The 16,114-nt window shown below is 33.3% G+C and overlaps 1 protein-coding gene across 9 annotated transcripts in view; it reads right to left on the bottom strand.

The window, feature by feature from the left end:
* LOC128858937 (uncharacterized protein CG43867) overlaps positions 1-16,114 on the bottom strand; it is a 124,707-nt gene that overhangs the window by 91,683 nt on the left and 16,910 nt on the right. For 2 of the 9 annotated variants that reach the window (XM_054095539.1, XM_054095542.1), the window contains exon 1: positions 1,294-2,326. The exons of 1 other annotated variant lie outside the window; for it this stretch is intronic. In XM_054095539.1, the coding sequence (XP_053951514.1) occupies positions 1,294-1,314 (21 nt within the window). In that variant the 5' untranslated portion in view covers positions 1,315-2,326. Of the gene's footprint in view, positions 1-1,293; positions 2,331-16,114 lie in introns of those variants that run through there. 6 more of the 9 variants (XM_054095543.1, XM_054095545.1, XM_054095537.1 and 3 more) reach the window with 5 other exon arrangements.

Genomic DNA, 16,114 nt, shown 5'->3' with positions numbered 1-16,114 from the left:
TTTTGAATAAAATATCGTTTGTGTAAAAATTTTTGCATACTTTTGAGCGCAGTTGTTGAAAGAACTCTCTGTGCTATTTTTATTGCACAATATGAATTGGTATTTTACAATAAAAAATTGAAAATAATTAAATGGGAATTTTTAAATAAAAACTGTGTATGAAATAATTGTTGCATACTTTTGAGCATAGCAGTTTTAGGAATATAAATCACTTGCTGTTTTTAAATGCAATATAAATTTAATCAAATTGGTTTTGTACCACAAAAAATTGCTGATGAAAGTAATGGTGCATACTTTTGGGAGCAGATGTATATACAAATTGTTGCATACGTTTGGGTTAGAAATTATACAAAATAAACTAATAAACTGTTCCTTTCTCACTTTTAAATGCTATCTCTTGGCAGTAAATGCGATTGCCAATATTGCCTGTGCTTGGTCAAAATTTTCGGCTATACAAAATTCCATACCACTTGAAGCTGCCATACTTTAAGGACATTACATAAAATTTTCTGACAGCGGAAGTATTCATTTTTACATTTTTTTAATTTATTTTTTTTCATTTTCACATTTTTTTCACAAACATTTTCTTTTATATCTCTTTTGCTATATGAAAATAAATATTTTCAAGGCTTGGGGGTTCCCCAGGAATATATTACATAATTTCGGGCATTACTCAAATTTATAGTATACAAAAATGTGGCAACTAGAGTTTCAAAAATGGATTTAAAGGCATGATACAGCTATGAACACCTTTTTCAAATTCAGTGAGGCTAATAAGCCAATATCAAAGCATACTTTAAGGCTTTTTAGCACAAGCAAGCACCCTTTAGGTAATAAGAAGTTAAAATTATTTAAAACAAATTGTTTACATAAGGCACAATAGATACTAAGACTAAAGCTAAATCTACCCAAACCCCCTTTAAGTATGCAACATAAATACCCTTTTGGGATGCATACCAACGCATACGCAAACTTAAAACTTTTAAATTCTTCAGAATTGAATAAAGCGTTCAAATATTTATTTAATATTATCCACTTCTTACAACGAAATGTACTTATAAATAAATATATTACTTATATTGCCTACTTTATGGGGATTTCCTCACAGCTCAATAGATTATTCGACGCTAGTGGGTTGTAAGTTCACGAAAACTGAAAAATCTACATTAGACGCGCGCCTTCGAATATATGCCTATTTTTATGTCCATTACCCACCCCGACTGACAAAACCTATTTCCAGGCGCCACCGGCAATTAAAAATAAACCCGAGAAGCCATTAAATTCAACACCCACCTTCTTCCTGTAGTTGTCCATTCATAAAATATTTTTATCACACTCAGCTCAATTGTTGTTGTGTTTGGTTGTTGCTATTGCAGTGGTACATAAGTACGCTCGTGCGTTGCGTGCAATGTGGAACGTATTTGAGCGAGTGTGTGGATGTTATTAAGCGCGTCGGCTACTCGCTCGCCTGCTATCGCTATTGCCTCGTTAATATTGTAGTATTTGTTTCTCGTATCGCTGCTATGCTTGTTGTTCGTTGTCGTTGTTGTTTTTGTAAGTGTTGCTGTTGTTTTTGCTTTTGCCGTGCTGCTTTTATGGGGCGGTGGAATGCGCCTAACTGTAGGGCTTCATTATGCACAGCCAAGTGTTGCACGCATTTTTTTCACACGCGTATTTTTTCGCAATTTTCCCACGACTTGCCAAAGTTCTATTCAATATTCTTTGCATTGGTGAAATGTGGTGCATTTTTAGGCGCTCACTTGCCGTTTTTCCATGGTAAAAATTGACATTTTTGTGGAGTAATTTTCTCCAGCGCACTTTTAGGCACTCACACTCACTCACTTTGACATTTCAACTACACTTTTTTAACTCTTTCATTCTACGTACATTCACTTTTCGGCTTTTGACATTTGAATTTATGTTTCAGTTGGCAATGCTGCCTATTCGCTTTGGCATTGAGGCGCGTGCGCTGATATTTTCATATTTTTGTAGTCTACTTTTTTGCATTCAAGCCAGGTGAATGTTGACTTATATTTATAATTTTATTAGTTACAAAAATTTATGAGAATTTATGACGAATTTTTATTTATATTTTTTTAGATTGTTTTTTTTTTTGGTGCTGTTTCTTCGCAGCCACCGGTTTGAGGCTCAATCAGCTGTTCCAGTTGACAGTCATGCAATGCTGATATGTCACAGTTGAATGGTTGATATACATACATTCAAATGAGTTACCGAATTGATTGTCAATGATATGATTTTTCGATTTAAAATTTTCGTTGTTGTTGTTATGCTAAATTTAGTTTGAAATTATGTTGAGTTTTTTAAACATTTCATTTCATTTTATGATATAATCTGATGGAATTAGAAAAAGATGTGTTTTTAATCACGCAGTTACTTAATGTAGCAAAAGACAGAACAGAAAAGTGGGTAAGTCCCAAAGTCTCGAAATTTGAAGTTGTTCCTGAAATACTTAGGCACTGATTTTTTTCGTTAATCAACTTCAATGCCAAATTCGGATTATGAGAGTGTTTTTTTATGAAAATAAAATGGATATTGAAATTGTAAAACAGAGTAGCCCTGATCAATTGCTTAATCTTTTGTTATAACGATTTAAAAATAAAAAATATAAAAATTAAAATTAATCTACCTTTACGTGAGTTTTCATGTGGGAAATATTCCCTTAAATAAGGAAAGTGGGAAAATTTGTTTTTGTATTGTAATATTTTGCAATTTATGTGAGTAATTGCTCATAGGGAGATTCACGATAAAACCAAATATTATATCAAAATGTTAACAAGTATAAATTTCAGCTAGAAATTAAAAAAAAATTTAAAAATAAAATAAGAAAAATATTTGGGCTAGATTTTTTCCAAATTACAAAAACAAAAAAAAAACAAAAAAAATTAGATTAAATACAATTAAGGTTTTGATTTATTGTACGAAATGTATATTTAAATAAATAAAGAGCTTTGAATTCAAATATTAATCATAAAAAGTTAAACAGTTAAATAAAAAATATGGAGATACAAATTATTAATAACTAAATAATTATAGATATCGATGTTAGCTAAAATTATAACAAACAATTATTTTATTAAAATTATTAAAAATTTAGTTATTTTATTTCACACATCTTAAAAGCTATGAACTCAATACCAGGCACCTACAAAACGATTTATTTTATTCTCAAAAAAATTAAAAAACCCAAAAAAAGAAACGAAAAAATTTTAAAACTTCTTAAATATTATATAACAAAAACAAAAAACAGTAAATATGGTTAACAACCTCAGGATATAAGCCTCAAAATTAATTAAAAAAATAAAAAAAAAATTAAAAAAAATTTAGTACTTCGAAACCAAATAATTTAGTTGAAAAATTATTTGTTTAATTAAATTTTAAATACAAAATAAAAGCAAGCCTACAAAAACATTTTAAAACTTCGAGACTTAAGTTATAAACTAAAAAAGCTTTAATGAAAAAACTTTAATATTCATTAACGTAACTCTATTTGGAAGGCTTAATTTCAAATAGATACTTAGCTTTTTAAAATTTAGAATTGTTTTTTGTTTATTTTTCGAAAACAGTCATTTTTATATTGTATTTAAAAAAAAGTTTAATATTTAAAAAAAAAGTTTAGTAATTTTGTAAATACATTTATTTTATTAAAAAAAAAGATTAAATATTATTTTTAGATATTATTATTTAATTTAAATTTTATTATTTATTTCACTAAAATTTTTTGCTTCACTTTATTTATTTTGTTTTTTTTATTTATTTTTTATTTTTTCATTTGTGGCACGCACGCCAGAAATAAAAGAGGAGCTCGGCCAAACATCAAACAAAAGGCGCTAATTATATTATATATAGGTATGTATATATTTTATTTTTTGAAAAATTTGAAAAACATCACTTCATACTATCCCTGGAAAATTGGTGGCCGTGTTCTGTGTTAAAATTTCACCGAATATGTCATGCCCAAAAATGTGGTGTGCAAGACGAAACGTGAAATTTAAGGTTTCGAAAATTTTCACAGTAAGTATTTTTTCTATTATTCTTATCTCCATTGGATGTACAGTAGGTCAAAACAACAAAAGTACTTTAATCGGATATATTTTCATATTAAAATTTAATTGTTTTTTGAATTTATTTAAATTAAATAACTTTTTTTGATAAAGAAATTTTTGTTTTATTTAAATGATGTAAATATTTTCCAACAAGAGGTGTTATTCCCGTAAAAGATCAATGGTTTCGTTGCTTGTGTTGCACGTAGCGCCGTCTTGTTGAAAATTAACGTTGTCCAAATCAATACCATCCAATTCCGGCCATCAAAAATCGTTAATCATCTCTCACTAGCGCAATCCATTCACTGTAACTGTTTCTCCAGCTTCATTTTCGAAAAAGGAAGGTCCAATGACTCCGCTGTACCATAAACCGCACCAAACAGTCACATGTTGAGGATAGAGATGCTTTTCAACAATAACTCTTGGATTTTCTGAGCCCCAGATAAGACAAATTTGCTTCTTGACGAAGCCACCGAGGTGGAAATGGGCCTCATCACTCAAGATGATTTTTCGGTGGAATTCTGGATCTTTTTCATGCATTTCAACCACCCAATCAGCAAAGACACGACGTTGTTGATGATCGGCCGGCTTGAGTTATTGTGTTAACTGGACTTCATAAGCCTTAAGACCCAAATCTTTATGCAAAATGAGGTGTAATGACGTTTGTGGAATGCCTAATTCCAAAGAACGACTAGGAATGGACAAACCTGGGTTTTCTTCAACTCATTTGGCTACAACAGCAATATTTTCGGCTGTTCTTGAGCGACGTGCACGGGTTTTATACTTCACATCACTAACTTGTCCCAACAGTTCCAATTTTTTCACCAATTTCTGTATTGCGGTCCGACAAGGTGCTTCACGAAGACCCACAAATGTTCTAGGTTTACGACCCGTCTCTTTTTATAGTGAATTTTAATAACTTCAATGCGTTGTTTAAGCGTGTATCATTCCATTTTCATTAATGGCGTAGTTTCTACTTGTCAAATATCAAAAAATGACAGCTTCAAAAGTGACATCTACCCCAATAGCGGGCTATTCAAAATAACACCTGTTATTGGAAAACCCTTTATTTACTTTTAATAGAAAGTGAAATTAATTTTAATAAAAAATTAAATACTTTTTACTTTTAAGAAAAAATTTAATTTTTTTTCAAGTTGTAATTCTCGGTTAAATTTGTTCTAATACTGTATTAGTACTTTAATTTTTTTTTAATGTAATTTAATTTATTTTTTATTTTAATTTTAGTGTGCAGTTATTTTATTAAAATTTTAATTTAAAGTATATTAAATTTTAAGAATCCTTTTTTTACTTTTAATAGAAAATTAAATACTTTTTCTTAAACTGTGATTTACGTTCAAATGGTTTTTTTTTTTTTGTTGTATAAACACTTCAAAATTAAGAGCGAACTTATGGAATTTATTGAAATTTTATTTTAAAATCTATTAAATTTTAAGAATAATTTATTTGAAATAATTTTTGAAACTTTGAATACTGGATAATAATTTATTTTATTAAAATATTTAAAAATGTGGGAAAATAATAAATTTTTTCGATTTATATAAAAATATTAAAAAATATTAAATTTGTTTTATGGAAATATATATATATATATATAATTGGCACGTACACCCTTTTTGGGTGTTTAGCCGAGCTCCTCCTCGTATTTGTGGTGTGCTCCTTGATGTTGTTCCACAAATGCGGGGACCTACAGTTTCAAGCCGACTCCGAACGGCAGATATTTTTATGAGGAGCTTTTTCATGGCAGAAATACACTCGGAGGTTTGCCATTGCCTGCCGAGGGGGACCGCTATTAGAAACATGTTTTTCTTAATTTTGGTGTTTCAACCGAGATTCGAACCGACGTTCTCTCTGTGAATTGCGAATAGTAGTCGCGCAGCAACCCATTCGGCTACGGCGGCCGCCGTTTATGGAAATAGAAATATGAAATATTTATATAAAAATATTAAAAAATAATAAATTTCTTTTATTGAAATAAAAATATTAAAAACTAATACAGTTTTTTTTAATGGTCTATTTATAAGTTCGTGCGGTTTTACAACAGATGGCGTAACTTGATTATTATTCCATCGATCCACATTTCCAAACATTCATTGGAGAGCTACTGTCGTAAGGCACAAACGTCAGTATAAGTTTTTTATTTGAAGCGTAAACAACAATATTTTTACCACACTTGAAAATGTCGAATTTCGTGCCAAATAATGTGTTTTTGCGGGGAATTCTTCTTCATTATTTTAATATGAAGAAAAAAGCAGCCGAAAGTCATCGTATCTTGGTGGAAGTTTATGGTGAGCATGCTCTATCTGAGCGAACGTGCCAGAAGTGGTTTGCACGCTTTAAAAGTGGTGATTTTGGCTTGGAAGACGAAGAACGCGAGGGTGCGCCGCCAAAGTTCATGGATACCGAATTGGAGGAATTGCTCGATCAAGATCCGGCTCAAACGCAAGAAGAGGTTGCAAAAACTTTGGGAGTTGATCAATCAACCATTTCCAAACGTTTAAAAGCCATGGGAATGATCCGAAAGGTAGGCCATTGGGTGCCGTATGAATTGAAGCCAAGAGACGTTGAACGCCGTTTTATGGCATGCGAACAACTGCTTCAACGGCACAAAAGAAAGGGTTTTTTGCATCGAATTGTGACTGGCGATGAAAAGTGGGTCCATTACGACAATCCAAAACGTCGGGCAACGTATGGATACCATGCTTCAACATCGACGTCGGCGCAGAATATTCATGGCCTGAAGGTTATGCTGTGTATCTGGTGGGACCAGCTGGGTGTTGTGTATTATGAGCTACTGAAACCGAATGAAACGATTACGGGGGATGTCTACCGACGACAATTGATGCGTTTGAGCCGAGCACTGCGAGAAAAACGGCCGCAATACGCCGATAGACACGACAAAGTTATTTTGCAACATGACAATGCTCGGCCACATGTTGCACAAGTGGTCAAAACATACTTAGAAACGCTCAAATGGGATGTCCTACCCCACCCGCCGTATAGTCCAGACCTTGCGCCATCCGATTACTATCTCTTCCGATCGATGCAACATGGCCTGGCTGACCAGCACTTCCGTAATTACGATGAAGTCAAAAAATGGATCGATTCGTGGATTGCGGCAAAACCGACCGAATTTTTCACAAAGGGAATCCGTGAATTGCCAGAAAGATGGGAAAAAGTAGTAGTAAGCGATGGACAATATTTTGAATATTAAATTTGTAACCATTTTACGTCAATAAAGTTTCAAATTTCGAAAAAAACCGCACGAACTTATTCATAGTCCTATTATTAAAATAAAACTGTTAAATTTTTTTACTAAAATTAAATCGTGAAAAAATTATATTTATTAAAATAAAAATATTATAATAAAATTTGTTTATTAAAATTAAATCGTGTAATAATAATAATTTTTTTTTTATTAAAATAAAAATGTGAAAAAATTATAAATTTTTTTTATCAAAATAATAAAAGCTTAAAAATGTGTTTCGCAATTTAATAACAATTTTTACAATTTAAATTAATAACAAGAAAATGTTCTTTATTAATTAAAAGTTTTTTATTATATTTTTATTAAACGATGTTTTATGTTTATAATTTTCAGAGCACTGTATTCATCCTTCGAGTTTAATAACTTTGCACTTTTATGATTCTTACACTTGCAATAATATTTATTTTATTTTATATTTTATGAATTAAATTTTAATAATTTATTAAATTTTCAACGCAGCAGATGAAAAAACTTATACTCTTTTTTATTTTTTTTTATTTTTTTTCATACAACTATATTTTTATGAATTAAAATTTACTCCCTCTTCACTTGTTTTCCCAATATTTCGCTTATCATCCACTTTTATTTAAAATATAACTTTTTTTATAATTAATTTTTTCGGTTATGCAAAACTATCCGAAACTGTCGCAGCATGACACAATTACCAAAGCCAGCAGCCGAAAAGTCAATACAGCAACGTAGCAAAAAATAACAAATAACACAAACTCAAGTGACAACAATAACAACCAACAACCATCGCGCAAAATGTGTCAGCTGTCAATGACATGTGTCAGTGTGGTCAGTGCACACAGGAAGACAGATTTATGCATTTCCTTTTATTTCCCACTTTCTCCCCATTTTTTCTTAGGCAGCAGCTCGATAATGCGTAAATTTGTCGAATTCATGCTGGAGTTTGCAAAAATGTCAAAATATCTCATTGGCTTTTTATTGTTGCGCTATGCTGCAGTTGCATTGGTGGAAAACATAATAAAAAAAAATAGAAAGCAAAAAAAGGGTTGCAATTTTAGTTTTTGCTTTCAACTGCCTTCACAATTGCATATTCTCCTTCTGGTTTGCTATGAATGTATATTATGTGTGTATGTATGTATGTGCGCTCGCGACAGCGCTGATACTCTTTTTTTGTTTTTTCCTCTTCTACTTTCAATGCGCCGCCAGGCATTTCTATTTGTTTGCGTGCGTGTGGGTGCTTCCCTTTGGCCAGGCTGTGGCAGCCGAAATGTCAGTTTATGCGCTGTTTGTTGTTGTTATTGTTTTTTGTTGAAATTCTTGCACTGCTGCCGCTGCTGCTGGCTGTTTGTTTGCTTGTTTATCGGCTGACTGTGCTGTCAGTTGTTTATTGAATGCATGTGCGTGTGTGTGTGTGTGGCACTCGCTTTGAGGGGTTGAAAGTGGGCTGTCAAAGGGATAGGGATGGAGTTTGTTTGGATGTTTGCTTTGCATCTATATGAAAGTATGTTTGTTTGCTTGCTTGTGCATGTGTGTGTATGTCGTCTGTCTCAGTCTTTAATAAATATTTTTCTTTGGTTTTTGGAAGCAATTGAAAAATTGTAGCTTATAAAATTTTATTTAAACAATTTTTTTTTTAATTCCAGTATTTTTATGTGGCCTTGATTATTATTGAAGCAGCGATTTGTACCTAAAAAAATTTTTTTTTGTCAACTTTCACCACTAAATTTCTTCACTTGAAAATTCCCATACAAAATTTTTTTCAAACTTGTTTTTACATAATTTTCGTAAATTTTGGCTTTGTCTGCGCCAATAAACCCCAGAAATGTTCACAAGCGCCACTGCATTGCTCATTCACGAGTTTGCTTAGCATTTTTACTTAGAATTTTTCCATTTTTTAACTTTTTTAAAACCATTGCGTTCATTTTTCTTACATTACAATAAATTTCATTCAATTTCCAATTTTCACATACTTGATTTCATTTAATTTAAAAAAATAGGAAAACGAAAAATTATAAAGCACGGCACAAACAGTTTTTTACGTTCGCGTCTTCTTTGCAGTTTAGTATTTAATTATTTGTCTCTGCTTTCGCTGCCTTCCACTGCCCCGATATCCAACACGAGCCTTCGTTGTGTTCTCAACAAAACCAACAGGAAGGCTTTCGAATTAAGTTGCCACTCATTGCTAGTATTTCACCTTTGCTTTCATCTGTATTATCCATGTTGTTGTTGTTGTTGTTGTTTTTTTGTTTCTTTTCGTATGCTAAATACACCACAAGATTTCTTTTTGTTGCTGTGTTTTTTATAACTCATGCTTTTGCCATATATGAGGAAAAAAAACGGAGAGAGTAAACGCCAACGAACTCCCGTGAGCAGAGACGGCAGACAGTGGGCTAATGTGCGCAAAAAAATGTAAATAATTTTTGGTAGGTCCCTAACGATATTTCGTTTATTTAGGGGTACTTCGATTTTGCTTAGTTTTCCCTTTAATGCTAAATACAAATATCTCAGGTGATCGCCGCCATATTTTATAGAAATATTTATTTGACACCAATTTGCCGTCAAACTCGCATGCGGGTTCAAGCTTTGCTTCACAATTTTGCGCTGTGGTTCAAAATATCTTGAACCTGAGCTCCTCCTAAAAAATGTAAAATTCATTTCATTCCTTGAGCTAAAAAGTTTGGGCTCTAGGAATGCAATGCAGCTTTTGCAAGAAACTTAGGAGTTTAATTACGCGTTGGTTCAAGTAATTTGAGGTATGCCAAAGCGAGCTTGCGCTCAAAATTGTGAAATGTAACGTAGTAAATAAAAAGTCATTTGAAAAATTGTTTCTCTTTAAAGTCTTTTACTATAGATTACAACAAAAAATTGTAGTTCCCGATACCTTTCTGGAATGGTGTTCCTGCACTTCTTTATAGATTTTAGCTTTGATGCTTTTATAGACCTTTGAACTCGAGTTCATTGCAATGTGAAACTTGAACTCATTACCTTGAGTTTCCCTCTCTCGCGTTAACTTGGAGCTGACGCCCATTTCTATCAACTACTTTACTTCGAACAAAAAACGAAGGAGTATAACTGGGAACGAAGTAGCAGATGCATTGGGTATGAGGAAAGGCACTTACGCTCAGCTCAACCCAGCTTGGGTTAAGTTAATAAGGGGACTGAGTAGAGGGCACAAAAGGCCATGAGGTCGAAGTGTAAACCTCAAATTTTATTCATGTGGCTGGAAAATGTTTACTAATTTTTGTTCCAACTTATTTATGAATCCTGGCTCAAACGATCGCCGAGCTGGGATCAACACCCAAAATACTTTTGTGGAATTTAAATGGAATTATTCACTATCTGCTGCTCCCATCCAGTAATTTGGACCTCTACTTTCAACAACTAACCAGACTGAAGCAGGCGTTCGAACAAAAATGGCAAAATTTGGTGAATCAAGAAAATTTTGAGGTGCGCCTAACTTTAATGACGCGCACAAAGTTTGGTATATCTGCCCAATAGTCTAAACCTGGCACCACGCGAGTATCATTTTTTTATGATAGTACAAAACAGTTTTGGATCAGTTGAAAAATAAAAATTGATAAATAATGAACGTTTAATAGTACTTTTTTTATATTTTCTTATACTTATGTTTTATGACTTAATCGAGCCACATTGAACGGGAAGGAGCAGTAGAACAACTGTTTTAATTTTTTCCAATTCTTTTTTGGTCTCTAAATTGTGAAATTTTTTTTATTACTTAAAACGGCCAAACTTTGTTAATAGATTTTGGAATTCTAGGGATAAAATGCAAGAAAAAAACAAAAAAATTTCCTTTGAGCGAAATAAAATTTAAATTTTTTTTTAAATATATCAACTACAAGTACACCAAATACAATTTTTTTTTTTCAAAATTATCATAAAAAAGAAATTAAATTAAATAGAATTGAGTTTTTATTCACTGTATGAAACATATATTTCAATAATTTACGAGCTATGAACTCAAAAATTAAATAGTAAATAAAAAAATATGCAGAAAAAATTATTAACAACCAAATAATTTTAACTATGACTTCAACAATAACTTCAAAAAACTCTATCGATAGTAGATATCACTAAAAGAAACAAAAATTTTATTAAAAATTGCAAAACACAAAAATCATTTCTTTAAAAACGAATAATGAAAAAAAATTAAATAGCAAAAAAACGTATATTGAAAAAAATTATTAATAGAAATTATATCGCACAAAAGCTTTGAATTTACAACCTTATATTTCAGAAATAAATTGTTTTATAAAAAGATTCTTAAGCTTTTTAAATAATAATTTTTGTTTTTTAAATAATCTCGTGTTATAAATTCCAAAACGAATAAAAACAAAACGAAAAAAAAATTCAAAACTTTTAATTAACACAAGAGATAATAATTAATTTAATAATTAAAATTAGAAAATCACCTTTAATAGTAGACGTCACTATTTTTGCCATTTAATGTTTGAATTCAAAACACTTCACTTTTCGAAATTTTAATTTAAAAAAAAACAAAATATGTACATTGCGTGTGTTGTTGTTGTTCTACTTCTACTACAGGGTGGCTGATGAAAGCCGCTACCAAAAAAAAATTGAATAACTTTTTTTCTTTTTAAGTTATCTGTTCCATTTTTGTTTTAATTTGCAGATTGATCTTTAAAATTTATTAAAATGGATAACTGGGACAAGCAAACAAGAATTTGGATAGTCCGCCGCTATCACGCACTGGAGTCCGTAGTTTTGGTACAGAGAGAGTACAGGCGGATGTTTGGCGGCGATCCCCCGAGCAGATGGACCATAATGAGACTGGTGAATAATTTTGCTGAGCAAGGAACAGTCGCAAGAAGGCCTTATCATCGAAACCCACCAGTTCGGACGGAGGAAACGATCGCTGCTGTAGCTGCAGCTATACAAAGCAATCCAAGGGTTTCAACAAGAAGCTTATCTGCTCAACTTGGTGTCAGCCGACAGTCTTTGCAAACAATAATTCACAAAGATTTAGACTTATTTCCCTACAAAATTCAAATGGTTAACAAACTGAATGCAGCAGACTTGCCGATTCGCTTGGAATTTTGCCAAAATTTGCCAAATGGTGGAAGAAGACCAAAACATGTTAAACTGCCTTTTCATGTCTGATGAGGCCCATTTCGATTTAAACGGCAATGTGAACAAACAAAATTGTCGAATATGGAGTACTTCTAACCCACAGATACTCCACGAGACGGAATTGCATCCTCTTCGCGTGACAGTGTGGTGTGCGGGTTCTTCACGCTGTATTGTCGGGCCTTATTTTTTTGAAGAAAATGGTCACACCGCTACGGTTACTGGATACCGTTATTTGAAAATGCTGAAAGAATTTTTCTATCCAGAACTACGCCGAAAGAGAATTCCTTTCAACTCTGTGTGGTTTCAACAAGATGGGGCAACGTCTCACATAGCCCAGACTGTTATGTCAGAGTTGCGACGAAAATTTCCCAATAAACTGATTTCAAGAAACTCCGAATTTCGTTGGCCCCCCAGGTCGCCTGACCTTACTGCACCTGACTTTTTCTTGTGGGGTTTATGATTTGGATGAACTAAAACAATCCATTCGGGCAACAATTGCGGCTATTCCTGTCGCAACTCTCAAAGCAGCAATGAACAACTTTTTACTAAGATGCCGCACTTGTGTCAACGAGCATGGGGGGCATTTAAATTCAATTATTTTTAAAACTAGTTAAGCTACATTTAATAAAATTTAATGACCTTCAACTTGAAAAAAAAAAAAAAATGAATTCCATACATTAAAAAAAAAGTTATTTGAGTTTCTTAATGTAGCAAAATTCATCATCATCAGTACCTGTTCAAGGAGCCTTGAGGTTAATCATTTTTTTTTAATTGTTTTAAAGTATAGTATATTAACAATAAGAACAGCAAATACAAGGTGGCGCAAAATTAATCACCTGATGAAAAAATGTACAATTTTTTTTTTTCAAATGGCGTCGTACGTCAATCATATTTGACACCTATGAACGAGGTCGCTGCAGTTTACATACAAACTAGCAATGGAAAAAGAAAATATAAACATTTCTATCACTCAAAATAATGCTTTTTTTTTGCAAAAATGTTGTTAAAACTAAATTGGATGATTAATTTTGAGCCACATTTTAATGGAGGAATATTTTGGGTACATCTCTAATTGGCCTTTTAGTAACTAGTAAAATTCTATACTCTCGCGTACTAGTACAAGTTCTTTCATTAAATACCAATTCATGCACCAGAATATTTGCAGAGTAATTTGATTTTTCTCTATAAATTAATAATTTCCAAAATAATAAAAACTATAGCTATGAGTTCTTTTATGCTGCCACACTGTCCGGTTACTGCCTGATTGTCTGCTTAGTTTGTATTGTGTAAAATTGTGTGTTATGCTACGAGGCCACCACTACTACTTTCTTGCATGCAGACTAGCCACTTCTTCCGCTCTGCTTGCTTTTCATGTCAACTGCAGTTTCTACCACGATTTTTGTTGCAATTTTACATATGAGAGTGGAAACTATTATTCAACCACAACCACTTTTTCCACCACTCTTTCCACCACCTTTGCTTCACAAGCTGCTATTTGACTTTTCACCTCTTATCTTCAATCATATTTTCGTATTTTTTCTTTTCCACGCTTTACATCGTTTTTTCCCCCTCAACACATGTTGGTTACTTTTATCATTTGGCCTGCGCTTTGTTATCTTATTCCATGTGCTTGATTTGTCGAGTGGATATGTAGCATTCAACCCTTAAAATGTAATTCTTCTTCTTCTTCTATTGTAACTGACATTTCCATGGGATTTCAGTCAATGTTTTGTGAACTACACACGCTGCCGTGCGCTCATGTGGACTGAAGTTCTCATATCCTTTAAACAATCAAAGCTGAGAGCCAGCCTGAATCATTGGAGAGCTACTTAAAGTCCGAGCAGTGAAAAGGGAAATTTTCTCCCATAGTAAAATGTTGGCTAAAAAGGTGTTGCCAGCGTGAAATGTAAAATGCGTAATACAGCAATTTAAAGCATTTAGAAGCATTTGTAATGAGTAAGTAATTGGTGCTTAGATCCCTTATTAGTTGTTGTGTACCGACTTACTGTTTTATGCCAATTCAGAACGTTAAATTATTCTTAAAAGCAGGTTTTTGTGTGATAGAAATAACTGAGAGTTTTACCATGGACTACGGAGGAGCGAAGGCTATTCGAAAATAAACTTCTTTAATAAGTTGTTTGCCCGTGTGGCTTTCGAAAACAAAAAAGATATACCGTGAAACGTTCAAACTTCTCATCTGCCCACAGAGAAGTACCTTATGAAAGCTCAAATAATACAGCACACCTAACCATATATAGTCATCTTCTGATGCTCACGTCAGCTGAGTATGAAAAACACGACTGAGAGAAGAATAAGTACCACTGCAGCTGTAAGAACTATAATGAAAAAATATGAAGGTGCAGTTGACTCAGACTTGATTGTTGTTGTTGTAGCAGCATAAACATTCCCCATACATATATGGGGAATGCTGCTGAAGTGACAGTCCTTGGCCGGATATAAGTCCGGGTCGTTCCGGTAACGTAGAACCGACTGTCATGGGAACGACTCAGACTTGATCTTCTAGACTGGTGGACTAGGCACTTCCGCCTACAACTGCCATCACAACGTTCATGACCCTCCTATTCTCAAGGAATGAGTGAGAGCGGGACGATATAAGAGAGGGCGAGTCCATCTATGGGTACACGGATGGCTCAAAACTCGAACATCTGCAGGTATTAAGAACATCTGGAGATCCCCTTTAGCTTTCTGACTACTGCAGTGTCTTTCAGGTTGTACAACAACAAAAATCCATGATACTGGTGCTGGGTTATGCGTTACCTAGAGATGATATCCACAATTCCATTGAATAGTCGATAACCTCCAAGGTAGCTATTAAATGTCACACATCTCTTAAGGAGATGGCTGAGTCATTTCATCTGAAGGTAACATGGGTTCCTTTCAGGGTAACTGACATTGAAGGTAACTATAGGTCCGCTGAACTAGCGAGACTGATTAGTATACACCCTTACAGGCTTGGAAGCTTCTTATTTTTGGGAAAAATGTAGGAGTAGCGAACAAAAGATGGTGTAAAGAAACCACCTGCAGAATCGCCAGACAATTGTGGCCGACTTTCAATGCTAAAACAAAGAATCTCTCCTGAGCTAAAATAAGCATAGTTTTAGCAAATTTCCCTCAAAACGAGGCACAGCCTAAAAGGTAGAAATGCCCAGAGGATGGGCATGCAAACACGCGACTTCTGCAGAAGTTGTCTAGAAAAGGAAGATAAAGAAATAATCTTCATGGACTTACCCTATCCAGCAATTTTTTTAATGAATTGGAGAATCTCAGTACTGTGGAAATCAGGGAACATTTTTGCGCCACGATCTGGACGGAGTGAACATCTAGATTTTCGACTTATGGATCGATCTAGACTTGGCAACCTCTGCGCTTGCTCAAAGAAACCTTGAAACCTTTTTGATGAAAAGAGAAAGGAGTAGGCGTCAGAAAATGTTCTCTGTATAAACATTTGGATGTTTTATGTTTTTAAGATCAATCGAGGCGAGGGAATCTCCTGCCAACCTTTCTGAGCCGCACCCGATTACATCTACTCAACTTACTCCTACACAACTGGCTTCAAATTTGCTCTAGTACACCACTGTAAACTGCTTTACGGATCTCTAGTTAGTTAGTGCGATGCGGACCAATAAGAAGAAAGAACCCTCAATTGTTATTACAACACGAAACACTT

Source organism: Anastrepha ludens, chromosome 3 (genome assembly GCF_028408465.1).
Source record: "Anastrepha ludens isolate Willacy chromosome 3, idAnaLude1.1, whole genome shotgun sequence".
In the NCBI taxonomy this organism is placed as follows: domain Eukaryota; kingdom Metazoa; phylum Arthropoda; class Insecta; order Diptera; family Tephritidae; genus Anastrepha; species Anastrepha ludens.
This window is presented reverse-complemented; position numbering and strand designations above follow the sequence as displayed.